At 40.0% G+C, this 20,264-nt stretch overlaps 1 protein-coding gene across 10 annotated transcripts in view; it reads left to right on the top strand.

Moving 5' to 3' along the window:
- The first annotated feature begins 13 nt into the window (after positions 1 to 13).
- UNKL (unk like zinc finger) overlaps positions 14 to 20,264 on the top strand; it is a 58,039-nt gene continuing 37,788 nt past the window's right edge. For 2 of the 10 annotated variants that reach the window (XM_035900018.1, XM_035900014.1), the window contains exons 1-4: positions 7,963 to 8,051; positions 12,764 to 12,899; positions 13,660 to 13,777; positions 17,814 to 17,898. In XM_035900018.1, the coding sequence (XP_035755911.1) occupies positions 13,686 to 13,777; positions 17,814 to 17,898 (177 nt within the window). In that variant the 5' untranslated portion in view covers positions 7,963 to 8,051; positions 12,764 to 12,899; positions 13,660 to 13,685. Of the gene's footprint in view, positions 945 to 1,592; positions 1,700 to 7,900; positions 8,052 to 10,674; positions 10,809 to 12,763; positions 12,900 to 13,659; positions 13,778 to 15,615; positions 15,670 to 17,813; positions 17,899 to 20,264 lie in introns of those variants that run through there. The other 8 variants (XM_035900017.1, XM_035900012.1, XM_035900023.1 and 5 more) reach the window with 7 other exon arrangements.

Below are 20,264 nucleotides of genomic sequence, written 5' to 3'. Positions count from 1 at the left end.
AGCCCCCCTCCCCCCGAGGCCCCCCCACGCACACGCTCTGACGGGGCTTCCGCGGCTCCTGAGCCTTGCGTCGCCCCCCTCGGCTCGAGCCCTGGGGACGCTCCCGTGGCAATGTTTGCAGAGCTTGCCGTACCGAGACAGCTGCCCGGTGCTCGCCGCCCCCTCTGCAAGCCCGTCCGTTTTCTGCTGATACCGTCCATAAAGTCCCTGCAGCCCTCTGGCAGCCCACCTCACGTAGGACCGTGTGTTCCCCACGAGTGCAGAATAACTTGCCACTTAGTTGTGCCGTTCCTTCGCTCCCATCACTTCTATAAGGTCACATTGCCAGCACTCTCAGAAAGACCGCAAGAATGTACCTAGATACTGCTACAGCCGTCCTACAGCCCGTCCCACAGCCCTTAGTGTCCAAAAAGTCTATTCCTTTTGTGTTTGTTTTTTCCTCCCCACAATCCTGAATAGTTTTAGAGATTCTTCTCTAAACTCAAAGACGTGCTTCGTAACTCTGCGTCATTACATCCCCCACGTGCCAATTTAAGCGACTGAGGATGAAAAGATGCCCTTTATTCCTCTTCCTTTCCTTTCCCTGTATCTTTGCCTGTAACCTGTTACGCATCCTGCACCCTTTTAGAGACCTCTGGGAACTCTGAGGTTCTTCTGCAAAACCCCCATATACCCCTTCCTCTGCAAAACTCCCTAACTTTAGTGGCGTAATTGGCTTGCTAAACTGGCAGAAACCGAGACAGGAGGAAGTGCTGCCTTGCATCCCCTGGCGAATGCCGCAGTAGTGCCCAGCCTGGCATGACTGTGATACCCTGCGGAAGGAAGTACCCGACTTGCTGACCAGCTCCTGTGCCCTGCGTGCCAGCGCAGGGCCTCGCTAATGCCTCCGTAACCTCCAAACTGTCTTCCCAGACTGTCTCAACACAAACATAACAGGCGCTAAAGTAGGTTTGCTGAAGTCCTCTTGTAGCCCCTGATAACCTCCATGAACGTCGTTTAACCCTCTAGCTTTCTATATAGCGTGTCCACATCCTGGGAATACTGTGATTAAGGGCTAATGTTTAAATTAGATGTGGTATTTAGCTAAAATAGCCTTTGTAGGACTATTTTGTATGGCAGCAAGCAATGTGAATGCTCATTCGAGTAACTTGTTGGATTTATAATCTCTGTTTGGTGGTTACGTAGGACAATATTCTAAATACTGTGCTTTTAAAATTAATGTATTTATTTTATTTCAGTTTAGTTACAAAACAGCATAATTTGAGAGATGTTCCACTGCATTTTATTAGTCATGCATCTGTCATAAAAAAATGAAGTCACTTGTATTCAACAGCTAAACAGTAAATTGTGCGTAGGAACTAAAACTGTCTGCAGGTACATTTGTAGAATTTTTCACGGGCTATGTGCACCGAATTGTCAAGTGCCCTGTTAATACTGTAAACATGTGCCTCCAATAAGATAAACTTGTAACACAGTTTAATTTTTTTAGGTATCTAAAGGAATTTAGGACAGAGCAGTGCCCCCTATTTTTGCAGCACAAGTGTGCCCAGCACAGACCATTTACCTGTTTTCATTGGCATTTCCTAAATCAGCGTCGTCGTAGACCTATACGAAGGCGTGATGGGACTTTTAACTACAGTCCAGATGTTTATTGTGCAAAATACGATGAGACTACAGGAATCTGCCCAGATGGAGATGAGTAAGTGATTTCTTTCAGTCTGAGGTTTTTACAGTGTTATCAATGACATTAAGGAAAGATGCTAATTTCTCCTTAGCCCAAACGATCAATAGAATCCTGCTGCAGTCTGTCTGAAAACAGATTCCTAGAAGAGATTTGTCAATTTTTGGCACATAAACTTTTACGTATCAGCATGTGTTCTTTAGGCTATCATGGAGTTAAGAGCTATGATTTTGCATTGTGACTGTCTTCAAAGCGTAACATTAAGAAACTGGTTTTCTGCTGGGGATTGTTCCTGCACCTTTTTTGTTTCTTTTTTTTTTTTTTCCCAGTCATGTTTCTTTTTTCTCCTGACTACTTTGAAATCCACCAGTAGGTACAAGCCCTACTGGATAGAGGTGTCTTCCAGATTTTAAATGTATGTAAGCGTTGTGAAGACTGACAGGTAACAGGAGAATTACTGATTTGTGATGTTCCAGCAAGACAGAGCAAGAGAAGGAGTCCGCTGTTAGCTGTCTGGCTAGCCTGTTCGTCCATGCATTTCCATGGGCGCGTATCTCTTCGAGATAAAGGCTACGGAGGGTCGTCAGTGACCTTGGGGAGGGGTAGAAGCTTTGTGGAGGTGAGAATGAGCAAATGGTACAGTATGGCAGGCAGGCACCTGCACAGGAGCTGGATATATTGTGGCCATATGTCAGAGGAGCTGCCTTCATCTGTAGTGATGGAAGCATGGAAGGACTCCTGACAAAAAAAAAAAAAATAAAATGCAGGAAACAGCCAGGAAATATGTGGTTATGCTGGTCACCTGTTTTAAAAATTGAAGATTAATTATTTTGGTTGCTGTAGTGTATAGCAGTGCTTGTCACGGATCAGGTATCTTTTATGTTATAGGCTGTTGTCACAGAAGAAAAAGGTGGATTTTCCCAGAGGCTTGACAAACTAAATGGCAGAGAGAATCACAGAGAGGGTAGACAACAAAAAAGCACTCAGCAGCCTGACAATGTTGAGTGCCATGCCTAAGTAATATCAATGTCAAAAAATGTGTCTGAGGGGTGATTTACAAGAGAAGAAGGAATTACCCTTTCGGGTGTTTGTAAAGCACTCCTACTAATCCTGGGGCAGCATGGGCAGTCCTTTGAAAATCAAGAAACAAGGATGACGGATGCTCGTGTCGTGGATTGGTTGGGGACAAAACCTGACCTTTCATTACTGAGGGACAGATGCTGATTCCAAAGGAGGAAAAAGGAAGCCATTTTTACAAGGGTATTAGCTGGGCAAGATTGAACCGTTAGAAGCAAAGAGGAGATGTTTCAGTGACTGAGACATGAAATGGAAACCTTTTTGCTGCAGTTGATTGGAAAGTTTGTTCGTACCAGTGCTGAAGGGTACTCCCTGGTTAGGAGCCCACGTGACAAACAGGGTGATGGTTCTGTCTGGCAAAACGGAAGTGCAGAGGACTTGCCAACAATAAGACCAGCAGTGAGACTGATGCCTCTGTTTCAGAATGTTGTGCGTACAGTTTGATTTAAACAGAGAGGTTTAGGAGTTCCCAGCAAAGAGGTGGTGGCTTTCAAGGTTGTGTTTTGCAGTGCAGTTGCCCAGATGTGGAAGGATAAGAGCAGGGACCAAGGCTGGAGTCCTGTGAGACCCCTCACCAGAGGCATAAGAGAATGTTGGAGTTGGAAGGCATACTGCAGGAGGGATTGCAAGAAAAATGTGAATGTAGCTGAGTTCCCCTAAGCAAAGGAGAAGAATGTTTCAAGCAGAGGAAAAATGAGGAAAGCAGGCAGTAAATTAGGAAAATGAAGATTGATGAGAGTAGAGAAAATAGAGTCTGCTTTCTTTGACTCAGTGATAAGGTGAGGTTATTGGAGACATTTGTGAGAGAAGTTTCAGCTGAACTGTGGAGGCTTATTTTAGATCTGATCCTGAGAACTGGTGGCTGGAAATGGCAGATATTGTAAACTGACGGTTGAAGTTAAGGCACACAGGGTGGGCAAGTAGTTGGGAAGGGCAGGAGAAGTTGAAGGTGACTTTCTTAAAGATATAAGACGCCAGAGCACGTCTGTAGTGGAAAAAAATGGAGGAAACACCAACATTTCTGAGGTCATGCTTAAAGCATGGCCGCATCCCTGTTTTAGAACTCAGCAAAAGAATATTTTTTTGACCTTGTGTTGTCTTCTGCCCAAAATTTAGCCTTGTATTTGGAGCAACTTCAAACTCTTCCAGTAACAGTAGTGCCAGGACACCGTCATTCTAAGCTATGTGACAACATCCTGGCGCATTTTTGGCTTTTATCTGTGTCTCTGTTTCTCTGTTCTCATCTGAACACATGGGTAGGTTAACGCAGTGCAGGTGGGTAGAGAACCATCAAGAAGGGCAGAGCAAGGACCCCAGAACGGTTCTTGGGAAGGTACTTTCAAGAGAGTTAAAACAGAAATTGTTGGTTTCACCCAGGCCCGACAGTGATTTTTTTTTCCGAAGTTCAGCTTGGAATGAAAGGAAGCCCAAAATTCTAAAGCTGTTTAGAAAAGGACTTTCCTAAGGGTAGCAGACTAAACAACCTGTCCTAAGGGCGGGCCTGTGGGAGAGGCTGGACTGCTCGCAGCATCAGGGGCATGCATTCTGAGCGGTGAATACTGTTCCCCCGGTTTCACAAGTGAGGATAGAAGTGATACTGCTTTTTAATCTGATGTGGTTTTCAACCATTGTAGCCAATTGATGTCAGATTCTGAAAGAGAAGATTATTTTGGGTATGTTAGTATATGTAATGTAAGACTGCTCTAAGAGTGAATGAATTACAGGAGCCTACTACAGGGGAGCACTCATGTAGTCACAAGAAAAAATGTCAGTGTCTCAAGGTTGAAGAGAAGCAGAGCTAATGCAGTTGTTCTCATATGCTTAAGAACAGCCAGCATTGCCGTTTAAACTGTGACTGGTTTATTCTTAAGGGATATCTTTGGAACATTTATGATGTGAATTAAAAAGAACGTGAAAAGGAAACACACATTTCGGTAATCAGTCAGCCTTTTCAGTGTTTGCGAACATATGCTCTCTTTCATGGTGTGTGCATCTACTTTGAATAATGCAATGACAGTTTTACTTTGCAAGATCCAGATGCAGAAAGCAAAGCTGATTTCAATAGTTAAATGTTGTGTGTAGGCTCCAGTAGGACTTAAAAATACAGAGTAATGTTCTTTACTGATTCGTGATTACTAAGTTAGGATTCAGAACAATTATTTTAAGCTGGGAGATGGCTGTAGGAATACGGGCTATGAAGTAGATTTGTTATCCTAAGTAGTAAGTCATGTCTGAACAATCCTAGTACCAACCTATGGTACGTAAGAACAGGTTTATCCGTTTGCAGCCGTGTAATCTGATGATAATTAAAATCAGCCATTTTAAATAAAAATACTAGTCTCGTTTAAAGCTATGTATTATAATGGGTTATGCTCCATTTAAATATTTTGTTAATAAGTGAAGGTAAGATATAACATCCCTGTAGTTCATTAAAGGTTGAGTAGAACTTCCATTCTGTGCATGTTTCAGTGCATTGGCTTAGTTTGATGCTACGTGTGAGTAAGTGCTATGTACCATCCAAAAGCTGCTTTTGTCAGGGGTTTTTGCCCTTCTGACTAATGGTCCTGTGGCGAACTGCAGCTGATCAAGGTGTCTGTGGTCACTAGCATATGTATTAGTGTGATGTTGTATCAATAACACGTTTTCATGTAGAACTCACACAAACAAGATTGATGCCATTGTTTTTGCTCTTTGAGGTTTGCATGCTGTTCAGGCCCTGAGTCTTGTTTGGAGCTGGCTTTTATCCAGTGCTTCAGAAGCCTTAGACCAAATTCGGATACCAGACTGCCCCAGTCATGCTGGATAGCCTCGCTGAAGCGTGCTGTTTGTTTCTGGAGGACTTCTCCTGTTATGGGACTCTTCAGGCAGCAAAATGTGCAGTAGGAAAGCTGTGTTTTCAATAAAATTCAGGTTGCATTAGCAATAAACAGTTCCAGTGAAATTCAGATGGCATAAGTATTGAGTCTTAGGGCAAACAAACCTAGGTTTAATTTAGCAGAAGTAAGAGTCTTGTGACACAGTTTATATTTCTTTCCCAGCTAGTTTTTGGAATCCATGTTGTCTTTTTGTGGGAAAAGATGTGACCTGAGTATTTCTCCCTCTCTCATATCACATGCAGCAAGTTGTGCCTAGCTTGTCTGCCAAGCTGTGTCTGTATTTCATTGCATTATTTTATTTTTTTACAAAAAGCAATTTAAAAACAATGGAAGGCTTTAACATTCGGGGGGGGGACACCTCCACTGATGTGGTGATTGCGCTAGGGAAAAACTGCAGATATTTAAGCAAAAATCTTTGCCCTCTGGTAAGGACTTACAGACAAGCAATGAGATGTAAACGCCTGTACATTTACATGGATGGTAAAACGTTTCATTCTTGTTTCCAACAGGAGCAAACAAACTTAAGTAGGTGAAGATGGAGCCATGAACATTATGCATAAGAATATGACAGAGTATTCCCACCTTTGTGAGGTGTGCACATATGAGTGAAAGATTAGAGTTTGTAATGAACAGTCTGCTGGGAAAATGGGAACATTTGATCCCTGCAAAGATTCTGCTGGTGGGGGGACAGTTAGCAGTAACAACAATACAGTCTCAGATTTCCTTTTGTTTAGAGTTCTGTACAGGACCGGTGCTGGCAGAAGCATCTGATTGACTTGTGTGGGCTTTCTCCTTTTTCCCTAATAGTAGCCGTGCCAGCAGAACAGGAGGGCTGCGTCAGCGCCGTTCACACATCGCAGGGATTTCTCACAAAGTTCAGCTGAGGCACTGTAACGGGTCCAGCAAATACTGCATCCCGCTTGTCTTTCCATGTAGAGGCAAGAAGTGTGAAAGGACAACTTCCAGATCCCAAGTGTAGACTGTGCTCCATCTCACACTGACAAAATGAGATAAAGCACTGAATTTGGTATACCAGTCTTCCCACTAATTAGTTCTGCTGGGATTTAAAGAGATAGTTACAGATCGGTAGCTGCAGCCCATTTATCTTGTTTAACAGAATCCTGGGTTTAAATTCCTGCAAGGAAGCAATCTGATTCTCAGAAGTCATAAACAGTATCGAATCCTGGAAGTTAGCACAAGCTGCAGGTGTTCAGCACAGCAGGATGAATATGTGATTTTCATGTAAATATATAAATGCCAGACCTGTACGTGTTTGCAAACAATTGCATTTGTTTCATTTCTAAATAGTCTTTCTAGAATAAAGCTTAAGCCAGCGTAAATTCTCATGAGTGTCAAAGTCTACTTAGTGCTTCACTATTCTCCTTCCATTCAAAGTAAAATATTTCTGTGAGACTTTTCATTTGTGTTCTGTATGATGCTGGAAGCTTTTTGGTGCAGTTCCTTTTTACTTTGGGATGGGGGAAAGTGGGATTGGGAGATGAGTATTTTTTCAAAACCAGCAGAGACCAAAATCAATTGCACTGAAATAAACTGGGAGAGAACAGACATCCCTCTGTATATATTTTTGTGGGGTTTTTTGAATTAGTTTCCTATTAGTAGCTGGGATTACAGGCCACACACGATGCTAGCCATTTTAAAGTACGGACCATAACTCACACAGTTATATCTGAGAAATGGTTAGTACATGTACAAAGATGTATGGCTGATGTAAAAATTGTTCTCTTCCTTTTAATAGGAGAGTCATTTTAGATTTCCTGCAATTGTTCAATAAGTTCCACATCTATAAAGAGCAGTCAGGGAAAAAATAATCACCGTGCTTCAAGTACCCCTTGATTTTAGACGACGATAACATTAAAGAAAAAATAATCTTGTACCTCTTAGTGCAGAAATTATTTGAGTTTGTATCAGTATGGAAGATGCCATTCCTTAGCTCAGATGATGATGTTGCTTACAGGGGTGCTTACTGTATTTATTAATAATATCCGTGTGAGTCAGCCTGCTATAAATTGTTATAACTTTAGCAGAGACTAAGAAGTAGATGAATGTTTTTCATTCTGAAGCTGATCTGTGACGGTGGTTTGTTTGGGAAAGTTTTTGCTTGAAGGATCCTGCAAAGTCACTTGTTATAAGTTAATAAGAGATACAGCATAATTCAGAATTAAATTGTTAAAAACAAGATTTCAAAGCAGCGGTCTAACTTTCCTCTCTCTGTTATGTAGTTGCCCTTACCTGCATCGAACAACAGGGGATACAGAAAGGAAGTATCATCTCAGATATTACAAGACGGGAACATGCATTCATGAGACAGATGCCCGGGGTCACTGTGTGAAGAATGGAATTCACTGTGCCTTTGCTCATGGCCCACATGACCTTAGACCACCAGTATATGACATAAGGTAGTCCTGTTTCAAATGCTTTGGCCTAATTAGCAGGAAATACCACATGTTTGTTATCACCATGTACCAGAAAACGCAGTCTGCTTTGCATGAAAAATATACTTGCTTCTGTAACTGTAAACGTAAGACTACCATCACCGTGCATCATGATAGCAGATGGACACGCACAGGGAAATACTAGGTTTTGTAACTTGCAATTTCAGTAGCCAGATAAGTAATTCTCATGACCGATGAAAGACCAGATACTCTGGCTTTTGTCATTTATGCCTGTCAATTTGCATGTGGTTTTTACATTGGCAAATTTATGATTTTGTTAAGCTGTCTTTCAGGTTCTCAGCTTGTATGTTTGACCTTTTGCCTACTGACGCTGCTTTTTTAAAATTATCTCTTATTTTTTCATGTATAAGATATCAGTATTGTTTTCTGCCTCTCTAATGTATAATCAAGGTATTGTTGAAAGAAGGTGCTTTGTGAATCAGCGTAGTGGTGGGTATGAGGTTTAGCTGTGGCCAAAGCTGGGACATAAGCATGTTGTTGGGAGGTCTTACAAATGGGTGGACGGGGACCTCTTGCTACAGAAAGCGGTCTGTACATACTCAGTAGGAAAGGATACCAATTCCTAGAGAGCTTTGAAGCCTTGGATGGTCACAAGTACCCCTTACGGGACACTGGAAGAGCATTCTGGGGAAGTATCACTATACGCTTGCCCTATTATTGTGCTGTTCCCTAGGCGTCGGCTATCGGCCTCTGTTGGGAGATAGGATTCCAAGGTTGGATGAACCTTTGCTCTGAGCTGGTGGCTGCTCTCTTACATTCTTACCTTTGTTATCCCTTTGTTATTCCCAACCATCTTTTGGGAGATGATAGCTCTCCCTTCACAGTCATTTTAGTAAAGTTAGTGCCTTTTCAGTAATTTCATAATAATTTACATTCATATTCTGCTGCAGAATTCGCTGCTGCGTTGTCTGGTCCCATACCGTTCAGTTACATATAGCTTTTCTTCCCAGAAGACTTTCTGCAATTAGTTAGCTGATGCTTCTTCTGCAAGACATCTGTCCATTTTCTTTTTCTCCCTTTTACCTTTCCACATTTAGCATACGCAGCATGGTGCCACGTCAGTCTAAATACAAAGTGCTTAGGATCTTTGTCATCTTTTTTATTGTATTAGAATGAGGAACCAACACATAGCAAGACTGAAGTCAAGCTCCATTCTCTAGGTGCCTTTCAGTGTGTTAGATGATTGACTGTTGGTGATCGGCTACCTACAGAGCATCAGGAGCTGAAGACATTTGTGGTAGGAGTCTATGTTTAACGGCTTGAACGTACAAGTAGGCTGTCTCAGAATTCTTTGGTGTTTGTGAAAAACAGTCATGTGCCATTGCATCTGATTTCAGGCATCCAGCATTCATAAGGAAGTCCAAGCAATCAGGTCTTATTTTTTCTTTGGTGGTCTTTTTGCTTTGTGAGGGACACAGATATGAGGATTTCTTCATTTTAAGTAAAGAGCAAAGAAGTAACAGTAGAATCACTGGTGCAGACGTTAACTTTATTCCCCTTAATAGCCTTGTTCTTCTACATATCCACATCAAAGACAAAGCACTCTCTAGGAGCTGTTTTCCTTCTCATTGCCTGCACCTTTTCTGAATCTGTAAAAGAAATATTTTGACTGTTTGAAAGGTTCTAGACTCGGCTTTGGGTCTGTCTTGTCTTCCTTTCCCTTTGAGATTATCTTTCTTGGAGGATACTTGGCGTTGGCGACGTTCTTGAAATGGTAGGTAAATAGTATCATAACCAGTTACGTTATAAACCACCGCACCTTTCAGAGATTCCAGGTAGGAGTATTTTGGCATAGAAGATGCATGCTTCAATATTTGCGTCTAGAGAAAGCAGTGCCGATTGAAGGTAGAGGCCTTTCATTTTCATAGAGTACTGTAGACCCACCTGTCATGTTTGATTCCTCATCTTGTTTCTCCATTGCTTCAAAGTCTGCCTAATCTAATTGTGCTATAGTATCTTTTTTATTTTTTAATCTTCTGTACTGATTTCCCATTGTTGAATCTCCACACAGCTTAATTTTACTAAAGTGGTGTAATAAAACTCTCAGATTTTGGTAGAGGTTTCATACTACTTATACAATACCTTTTAGTTCAGTAGCAGTAATTCTCCCTCATAGAGGAGGAGTTCTGTGTTTCTGATCACCCCTGCTGCCCTTTCTATATCTTTCTTAATTGTACTATGTCCTATGTGGCAGTGGAATATCAGAAATTTATAGCATATTCAAAACTCAGCAATTTGTAGCATATTCAAAACTCAGCACACCAGCATGCAGAGGGTACAGATGGACATGGCTGGTGCAAACGTTGCCTGTGTACATAGCAGCAGCGTTCCTTCATGTGTTCTCTTTGATTTGTATGACATGGTTATTCCTTACAATTGTTTGCCAGCTTCAGCACAAGTAATGGTTTGAAATACAGTCAATTTACTTCTTTTTTACAATTTAGGCTTGTTAAGAGCTGGATTAAATGACAGAATTTTGATAGACCTGGACAGGATTTTACTTGCGACAGATAGGGGTACTGTGGCTATACAGTTTAGCAGTGTTATTTTCTTTTCCCCATTCCAGAGAACTTCAGGCACAGGAAACCTTACAGAATGGGCAGCTAGGATGCGGTGAAGGCATTCCAGATCTGCAGCCAGGAATTTTAGCAAGCCAGGCAATGATTGAGAAGATCCTTAGTGAAGATCCAAGATGGCAGGGTATTGTTACCCCGTCTCCTTTCTCTGTTTCTTTATTGGTGCTTGATCCAATTTGTTGATCCTGGGTCTTCATCTGGGAGAAGTTCAAAAGCCTTTTTTAGCAGAGTAAAGAATTGGTTTATTTAAGTAATACGGATATTTGTGAACAAGTTGCACTGTCTGTCACGTTTATATTCAGATTGCATTTTGGAAATGTTTTGTTTTGAAAACATTTAGTAGGTCTTTTTTTGTTTACTTGATACAAGCGTTGCTAATCTGTGTCAATTGAATAAATGTTCTTAAAAGTCAGTAAGAGCTGTGTTGTGTGCTAAGTAACGAGTGGAGCCTTCATTTTTTGAGTCATTCATAGACAAGTTAATGGAGCGTTGTTCTTTGCTGAGCTGGACTAACAGGAATGAAGTAGAATATCAAACAGAAGATTGAAGCGGCATATTTAAATACCTGTATGTCTTGAAAGCGTTATATTGGGTCTCTTAAAGTAAATCCAGTTGGCCTAGTTTTCTTAAGGCTTTCAAATTTGGTTCTAGTGTTCTTGGTTTAGACTTGTGGCCAAAGATGTTGGTATCAATCGGATGTTGTTAGATCTTTGCCCAGATTTTGCTTTAGAAAAGACTGCTGGGTGCCATTACTTCCACAAAAGTCATGTGAGGAGAGTAACGCAGGAAAAGGTCACGGGAAGGTGCTGTCTCTGAGGAATTCAGGGGGAGATAGTTGTATGACACTTGTCTCCTCTGTATTTTTTAGACCTACTATAGGGTGATTTCCAACCATTTAAGTACTAATAATGTGTAGAGCTTAATTGTCAGCTCTAGATAAAGAAATATTGGGTGTTTGACATAAAAAGACAGCAAAATTGACTAACTACAAGCCCTTTTTTTGCATTTCTTGCATTGTGACAGGTCTGTGTTAGGTAATGTTGTATGGCTTCTGTCAATCCCTGTAAATATGGTGAGACCGCACATGGTTTCTGGGGATTGAAAGTCATCCAACTAGTGACTTCAGCCTTATTTTCCTAAGTCTTTAATGAAACTGTTGAAAAGGACGGAACAAAGAGTACTTTCCATGCGATATTCTGATTAACAGTCTTTGCTATTTGACAGTACATCATTAATGACTCTGTGAGAACGTTTCCTCAGCTAGTTTTCCACAAATCCTGCAGGCGTCTTGCAGTATTGTGAAGTTAGTTTTTGAGAACATCTCAGGCTCAAAAGTTTGCTGAAGTCAAGATGACATTGACTGCTTCTGTTTTACCTACATCCTTTTTCCCGCTGTAGGAAGAAGTTAGATTTGTTTACTCCTCACAAGCCCATGCTTGCTGTTAGCTAAATTGTACCTTCTAATTTATATTCTTGCTCCATTGTATTTCTGAATTTTTCTGTTTCTAGACAGAACCTTGTTTGTCGTCATCTAGTTCCTCCTCCCTGGAACCAAAGATGTAGAGACAGAGGCAAAGGTGGAGAAGAGGCTCTAGAATTTGTCCAGGAAGATTTTACTGGACAAGCCTTAACATGCCTTAACGGAAAAGCAGTTTTGATGAAATAAGGACTGTCAACAATAAACTTAAGAGAAATCCAGATGTAAAATTGTATAAGTTTTTAGTGTTTGTCTTACCAAAATTAGTAATGTATTTTCTGGTATTAATGTTCAAAATGTTAAATATATAATAATGAGAATTTCTGGATAGTTTGTCTACCAATAGATTGCTAGTGCTTTAGTTATGTACTTTATTATAATATTGCTGTTGAATATAAAAGCAATGAAGATTGCTTTGCATGTAAATGTGTTAGACTTTTATTTTAAAAAATGCAGGAGTCAGTCTAAGTCTTATAAATAAGAATGGAGGGCTCTATGAATCATAATTCTTTTTAGAAAAAGCAGTGTGATACCTAAGCTCACTAAGACTCTGAATGCAAAAATTAGTTGTTTATTTCTCTTAACTGTTGACTTGTTTACAGACACAAATTTTGTATTAGCTGGCTACAAGACAGAACAATGTACCAAGCCACCCAGACTCTGCCGCCAGGGTTATGCATGTCCACACTATCACAATAGTCGAGATAGAAGACGAAATCCAAGAAAATTCAAATACAGGTACATAAATGCATATTAAGAATAGACTTTTCAGTCAGTCAGACAGTTGTTAATGGACTGACCTGTTTGGGTTCTTATATAATGCAATTGGATATTCCTAATGGAATAAAACCACATCTTTCCCAATAGCCTTGCTAATTTTTTGGGGGGGAAGAAAAGCGTCTGTTCGGTATGATCAGACAGTTCTGAAGACAAAAGCTATGAAGCTGTAATGGAAATATCCTTTGTTGTGAAGAATGAAAACAATTTCAACAATTATTAGCAAAAATTGGAACCACTAGGTCAAACCTTCTTTGTTACGAAAAGATCATTTATAATTTCTGTCTTTTTTTCTGATTTTGGTCTATAATTTTCCATTTCTGAGCAATATTTTTAGGACCAAAATCTAATGCATTGCACCTCTTACTTTTCATCATTACATCATTCATCACGGCATCATTTTACATCATTCTCATGCGCTGTGGTTTCTTCATTGGTTTTGGTGGTTTTTTCATGCAGTGGTACAAGGTTCAGAATTGCTGGGCTTTGCGTGAGTCTCGGGACTGTGAGTAAATGTCATTAGACAGAGGATAGATAGAATCTGCTGGCTCATCTTTCTGTCAAAGAATTTCCAAAAAGGCAGAGTCTCTCAGAATTTGTGACTTTTTAAGTCCCAGAATGTAAGATTCTGAGATGTAGTGGGACATTGAGAATTCTGCTGAGGAGGAGACACAAACGTGCTCTGGACATCTCTTTTTTTTTTTTTTTTTTTTTTTTCTAGGTCCACTCCTTGCCCCAGTGTAAAACATGCAGATGAATGGGGTGAACCTTCAAGGTGTGAAAGTGGGGATAGCTGTCAATATTGTCATTCTCGTACAGAGCAGCAGTTTCATCCTGAGGTGAGAACTATGTTTCTACTTATTTTCAGTGATTTCAAACTTATTGTGGATTAGGTTATTGATTAAAGATATTATTTATGAAAAAGCTTGTCAGTCATTGAGGGTATTTGCTTAAGCAAACCAAAATTTGCTAAGAAATAGTTATTTGTACTGCTGTGTTTTTCGCTGATAGGCATTTTTATTGTACTGCTAATGAAAAATTAATTAATATTCTCTGGATTTGGGCGTAAATAAATGTGTTCTCTTTTTTACCTAACTTCTTGGGTTGGTCACAAAGTCATAGTAGTAATTGCTACTCAGTAACTTGGGACAAATTTCTATTTTATGTATAGTTAAAAAAGCTCTATTGCAAATAACGAAGAGAAACTGAATAGGTCAGGAGGAAGTGGAAAGAGCTGAAAAGTCTCCTAGTGGCTGAAGTAAGACACTTCAGAAGAACAAGGTGATTTTAGTTTCGGCTGTAGGCAAAGTCATTGTAACTTTGTTGGGTGCTTGCATGTAACAGTGAAATGGGAGGGAAGAGAGCAGTGCCATGCCATCTGCTGAGATTTGATTCTTAGCAATGCTATGAAAATATTAAATGTGCCAGTTAATGGAAACAAACACGATACCCAAAAGACATGTTATGCTAGAAGCTGCCTGAACCACACTGGATACCCATTTTCATTTTGGTACCTTCGAATGGACATGAAGAATTCCCAGCAGGATGTAATTTCTTGCATTAGAAAGTTCAGTACTTAGTAAGGTATAAGCAAAGACCATTCAAGCAATTACTAATTTCTCTTTCAATTATGAAGATTATGGAAGGCGTCTCAAGACCATACTGGGAAAGGAATTCTAAGAATACTGACTCCAGGATTGTTGCAAGCTTCCTATCATACATTCTCAATCATAAGTTGACCAGCTACATCTTTATACCAAATAGGTGTCAGCTATCTCTACTCTAGAGATGGTGCTCCAGAATTTCACTGTCCTGATTACCAGAGATTTTACAGCCCAGCTTTATTTCAGACCATCTAATTTCTTCTGCATCATATCCCAGCCCTTTTCTGTAGTAAAGGTGTTTTCCTGTTTAGTACTGCTACCACACTTTTATTTATGACAAAGCTATGAATGAGAGTGCTAAAAGAAGTCACAAGGCTGAGCCTTGAGTTCTGCTACTAATTCTGTCTGCTGCCTTCCTCTTTCATACCATTCCATTGTCATCTCTCCGTTAGTCAATTTAACAGCAGATACGTAACACTGGAAAGAGTTGTGTTCCTCATTATCATAATTAGCAACTCTTACCACATCCTTTATTGAAGTCCTTACTAGAATGACCCCATTTCCATTTTAGAGAAGGACCTTTGATTTAACAAAGTTACATGGTGAGTCTACCATGATGTGCCTTTGCCAAATGTGCTTTTAATTTTGTCCCGTTTCTTTCTGTCTTTAACCTAAATGGTGACAGGCAGAATAATTAGTGGACATGCAGTGGCCTGAATCAGCTACTTTTGCTCTTCTCAAACAAGTGTGAGCTATACTTAATGTACCTCAGTTACATATGCTACTTCTGACATGCCAGCTTTACTAAAAGTACTTGCTAACTGCATCTGTCTTACTTGCCAGTTTTTAAAAAATTCTGACGTAACTATTACCTAATTCGTTTCCTGTTCCTGAACTGATGGTGATTTGCTTCCACACCAGTTATAGTCACCTCAGTCTTTGTCTGCTTGTTTCCATTAGCTGTGCTGCCTTTGTTGTGGTGTTGAACATAATTCCTCCTGATAATCAGGGCAGTTCTGTGGGGATAGTGTTGTCACCTCACCTAATTTTAGGTCTGGTATTTAATTTCACAGAAACTAGCAGCGTGCCTGCACTGAAAGTGGAGTTCTCATTCAACATCATACCCTGTGAGCCTTTCTCTGCTTTGCTCCAGCGCTGACTTTCATCCAATTGAGTGGTTAGAATGGAAATTCCATACAGCTTTTCCACCTCTGACTTGAGGGTTCAAAGCACTCATTTTATTTGCTTCATAATGAAATTCAGTCTATTTAATGGTGGCAATCAATTGCTTTCATTCCTCAGTCTACTTACTTGATGTCAGTAACGTTAGTTCAGCCTTATGTTTTTATGTCCTTTAAGTTGAATTAATCCTCACTTTATCCAACATTATCTTCTCTTATTGGATGTTTTCATGTACTCATTCTTTACCAAACTCAAATAAAGAATATTGCCATTGCCTCTTGGCTCAGTGACTATTTTTGGAAGAAACCTCTTGGTTATCACATTAAGGAATAGCTTGGTTCTACTGTTAATAGACAGCAGCTGTGTTCTTGTCTATAGCTGCAAAATTAGTCTTCTGTAATGATGTAGTTCTGCTGTCTGTCTTGTAATATGTGTAGATCATGTGGCCACCTCCAGAATCAGTCTCTGAGGTGCAAGCTCTGCCCCAGTAGTATTTTGATATTATCTATATTATCACTTCTTGTATCTGTAGCATGTTCCAGAAGGCACTCCATGCCATCTGGGTAGCTCATAGGATCAGGAGGGCGACTTTTTGCCTCAGATCTCAAACTAAGACTGCACTTCCAATTACATCTTTTATTGAAGCTATTTGGAAGTCAGCTCTTCTCATTTTTTTTCTGCTGCATCATTAGCATCCTGTATATAGCATTGGGGTTTTATATTTAACCAATAAACAGAGAAGAGGAAAGAAATGAGGTGGGCCCAGCTTAATTTCCTAGTGCGGGTGTGGTAGCCACAAATTACTCCTTCAGTTTTTGCAATGTGATAGCTCCCAGTGAAATTGGTGGCAAGATCTGCTCTTTTTTTTGTTAAGTGTCTCATTTGGGTGAATACTTGTCTACAGCATGGATGTTTTGTTGCTTTTTCAGTGTTCAAGGAAAAATAAATTATTTGTAGAGTGATAAGCATCAGCAATAATTCTGTGATTTAACATTTTACTCTAGTTTCTTGGATGATCTTTGGGTTATGCATAAACTAGTAGTGAATACAGCAACTAAATTCAATTCAAAATCACTTATGAGAGGGAAATTTATCTAAGATGCTTAAACCGGCTCTGAAATAAAGAGCTTACCAAACTAGTTGTTGAGGGTATTTTAATGGATAGTTTCATTTTTCATGTTTGCTCTAAGGTGGGAGTCAAAGGTAAACAATTTTTTACACAGCATATGCAAAAGTGCCAGAGAAGTGGCATTCTGAGCTAAGAGTTAGGACTTACCGAGCCATGAATCACTCAACTGACACTGAAAGCTGAAGACCACAGTATCGAGGCCTGGGGAACCAAAAAGATCCCTCTGCTATTTGCCACAGACTTGCAGATCACCAGAATTAATTCTCTAAAGAATCTGTGTGCTTTTAAATAGGTTCTTAAAATTGTTCTACTATGACAGCATGTCAGCCCCTCCTCACAGCCTTGTGATCATCAAGATAGTCAAGATCTGGTAGAGCAATAAACCGAACCTGGATCTTACCAGCAACTTCGATAATCATTCCTGTCATGAACAGTCACTATTACTTCAGTTCTCATGCACCCCAGTCAGGTTAGAGAAGACATTTGAATGTTAGGATAATTTGAGTATTAGAGGTATCCTAACAAAGGGACTGTGTGGAAAAAACATTGGTTTTATTTTTCAGCTGTGTAAGCTGCTCTACTACATACATTATTTCTCCTGCAAGACTTCTTAAAAGTAGTGTAAATTACTTTGGACATTTTGTTCCCGATGTTTGACTTGTTTCTGTACATGGAAAACCAAAGCAGTTTAAACGCTGCTTTTCTAAATTTTTATTGTTACTTCCTATTTATTATTATGCAGAAGAGGGTTAAGATGCTCTTGTCTCAGGTTTGCTTTTCTTCAAATTCTGCTCTTCTATTGATTTTTAAAAATGAACATAAGAACTTAATTATCTGAGAAAACTGTGCAATACCTGTTGTTAGAAAATATTCAGAATTTTTCATTTAAAGGTTTTAAAATTTTCTATTTTGTCGTTACGTAGCACATGTTTAGGATAACCACCCTTCTGTTTTGTTTAGATATATAAATCTACAAAGTGCAATGACATGCGCCAAACAGGTTACTGCCCACGTGGTCCATTTTGTGCGTTTGCACATGTTGAAAGTAAGTAAGAGCTGTTATTTTGTGTCAGTGTTCATAAAAGTGAACTGTCATTTCCAAGCATCAGTAACAGAAGTGACTTAACATTGTTAATTTTAGTGCATAAATGGCATTTGGTGTCACTTGATTTTAGAAATTCATTCCGTGTTTTCCAATACCGCACATTGCTATGGGAGCTTGCTGCATTTGCATTGAATTTGCATCAACAGTAAAACAGCTTTTCTTTACAAGTGCAGCTTGTCCCTGTAACTTTTTGAGCTTGATTTGGCAATTTTATACACACACACTTTGACTTTTTTATATTATTTGTTCTGTTGAAACCTATAGTAACTTTCTCAGGTGAAAGTTAAACATCCTTGCACGTATTTGCAGAACTAGGCCCTTAGCTAAACTGAAAAAGAACACAGGCTAAATTATGTCAACCGTCCTCTTTCCCCCATCCCCCACCTACATCTTCGTTGCACACAAACTGTTACGTACAGAGAAAGGCAAGAGGGACCATTTTTTCCGAGAGAGCACTCAGTTCTTTGGTATGCATCTACATGGATTAATTCTGGGTATGTATCATCAGATTCTTTTTAATCGTAGTATCAACATGGTTACCCCTGCACTCTTCCTGCACTCCAGAACGTGCAGTGGGTGGGTGCTGCAACAGCTATTCATGCCTTGTTCTCAGCTGTGATGCAAGGCAGAACCTGAAGCATTTCTATGTAACTGGTTTCTTATAGGTGACAAATCTTTTCTTTTTTGATTATGTAGTTTTTGCTTGATTATGTAATCAGTAAAACCTCATATTTACTCTTCAAAAAGGAAAAAAAAAAAGGTCTGGTCCTATCTTACTTTTTGCCTTCTGCTTCTGGAGCTGCAAAGAGGGATGAGAGACCCTGCCAATTTTGGAAAGCTCAAGATTTCTGCAATTCATAGTATTTATCTTGTGATTCTCTGATGATAAGTAATGGCAGTCTCCTCTCTCTTATCTAATCTGTCTAGGCACATGTGATGTTCTATACAACCATCTGTTGTATTGCTTGCTTATCTAAAAGACTTGCAGTGAGTAGAGTCATTCTTGCTGCCACAGCTCTTGTTCCTGAGAACCTGTGGTATGGTCAGCTTGTCTTGTAACTTCTGTGGGATGATCCATTTTACTTTTCTGTGCTTTGTTACTCAAAGAAGAGGAAGGATGAATAACTTCCTGTATTTATCTAAAGCAGCCCATTATTCTAAGACCTAGCAACTCTTCATTATGGCAATGAAGTCAGTATTGACTGTTTCTTCACAACAAAAGTAGCTCACTGCCTTTGCTTTCATGCTGTTGGGGCTATCTCCTAAATCAGGTCCTTTACTGTTTGCCAGTGTTGACAAGTACTTCTTTGACTCAGGAAAGTCCGAAAATACGCATTTTGTTACAGGAGTAATCTATGGCACTGGGTTTACTGTTCTGTTTATTTGATATAAGCTTTTTCTTTCCTGAAACAGCTGGAAAAGTATGATTTAAACAAATTCACTGCATACGTGCAGCATGGTATAACGTGCTACAGAACTCCTGGGGGAGAAGACTACATTTCCTCTGTTTTCTTCCTTAGAGCATACTGAATGCTGCCTCCCTTCTTGCCTCTCCAGCATGGAGAGTGTACAGGATCAACTCAGCAGAGCTCTTGAAGATTGGAGCACTTTTGACACCCCATCATCATCTACTTCTGTGTGCCTTGATCATCAGTATCTTTAACAGTCCAGTTGGCTCTTGATTCCTATGAGACGAACCATTCTTGCAGGAAGCTTTTATTGACAATAAACAAGATATCCATCTCTAAGGAAGAGTTAAGTGTTGCCCAGGCTAAAGATAAAGAGGGCTGAAGGAAAGACCAAACTTAACAATTTGCTGATGTTATTCTCCCTAAGGGACGTCTTAGTGATTTGTTGCTAGTCCTTCTATCCCAGCCCCGTTCTTTCTTCTTTTCTGTAGGATGATTTCTTATACTCTTTAAAAATCTCCAGAACTCTTGAGAAAATTCCTGAGACTTTGAATGTGTTAGCAGTGCTAATTGAGAAGCAGCAGCTTAATTTTCTCCACGCAGTTGCATTAGACAGAATTTTATGTCCATCAGAAGAGGCTTACATGGCTCAACCAGCATGCTCTGGAACTCTTTGGCTTGCATCACCTGGAATGAAGACTCTCTAAGCAGGAAACCTCAACAAGTGAACATGACCTCTTGCAACGGTACCGCCCCTTGTCTCTGGTAGTCTGAATAGTCCATCAGAAATGAGATGTTTGGTTACTATCAGCAAGAGTGCCTTTCTGCTGTTGGCAACAGCTTCAAGCTTAGTTCAGCAGCTCTGACGTTATGACTCCTGTCCTCTCCTATGTCTGT

The sequence above is a fragment of the Egretta garzetta genome, unplaced genomic scaffold (genome assembly GCF_000687185.1).
Source record: "Egretta garzetta isolate BGI_Z169 unplaced genomic scaffold, ASM68718v1 scaffold448, whole genome shotgun sequence".
NCBI classification, from domain to species: domain Eukaryota; kingdom Metazoa; phylum Chordata; class Aves; order Pelecaniformes; family Ardeidae; genus Egretta; species Egretta garzetta.
This window is presented reverse-complemented; position numbering and strand designations above follow the sequence as displayed.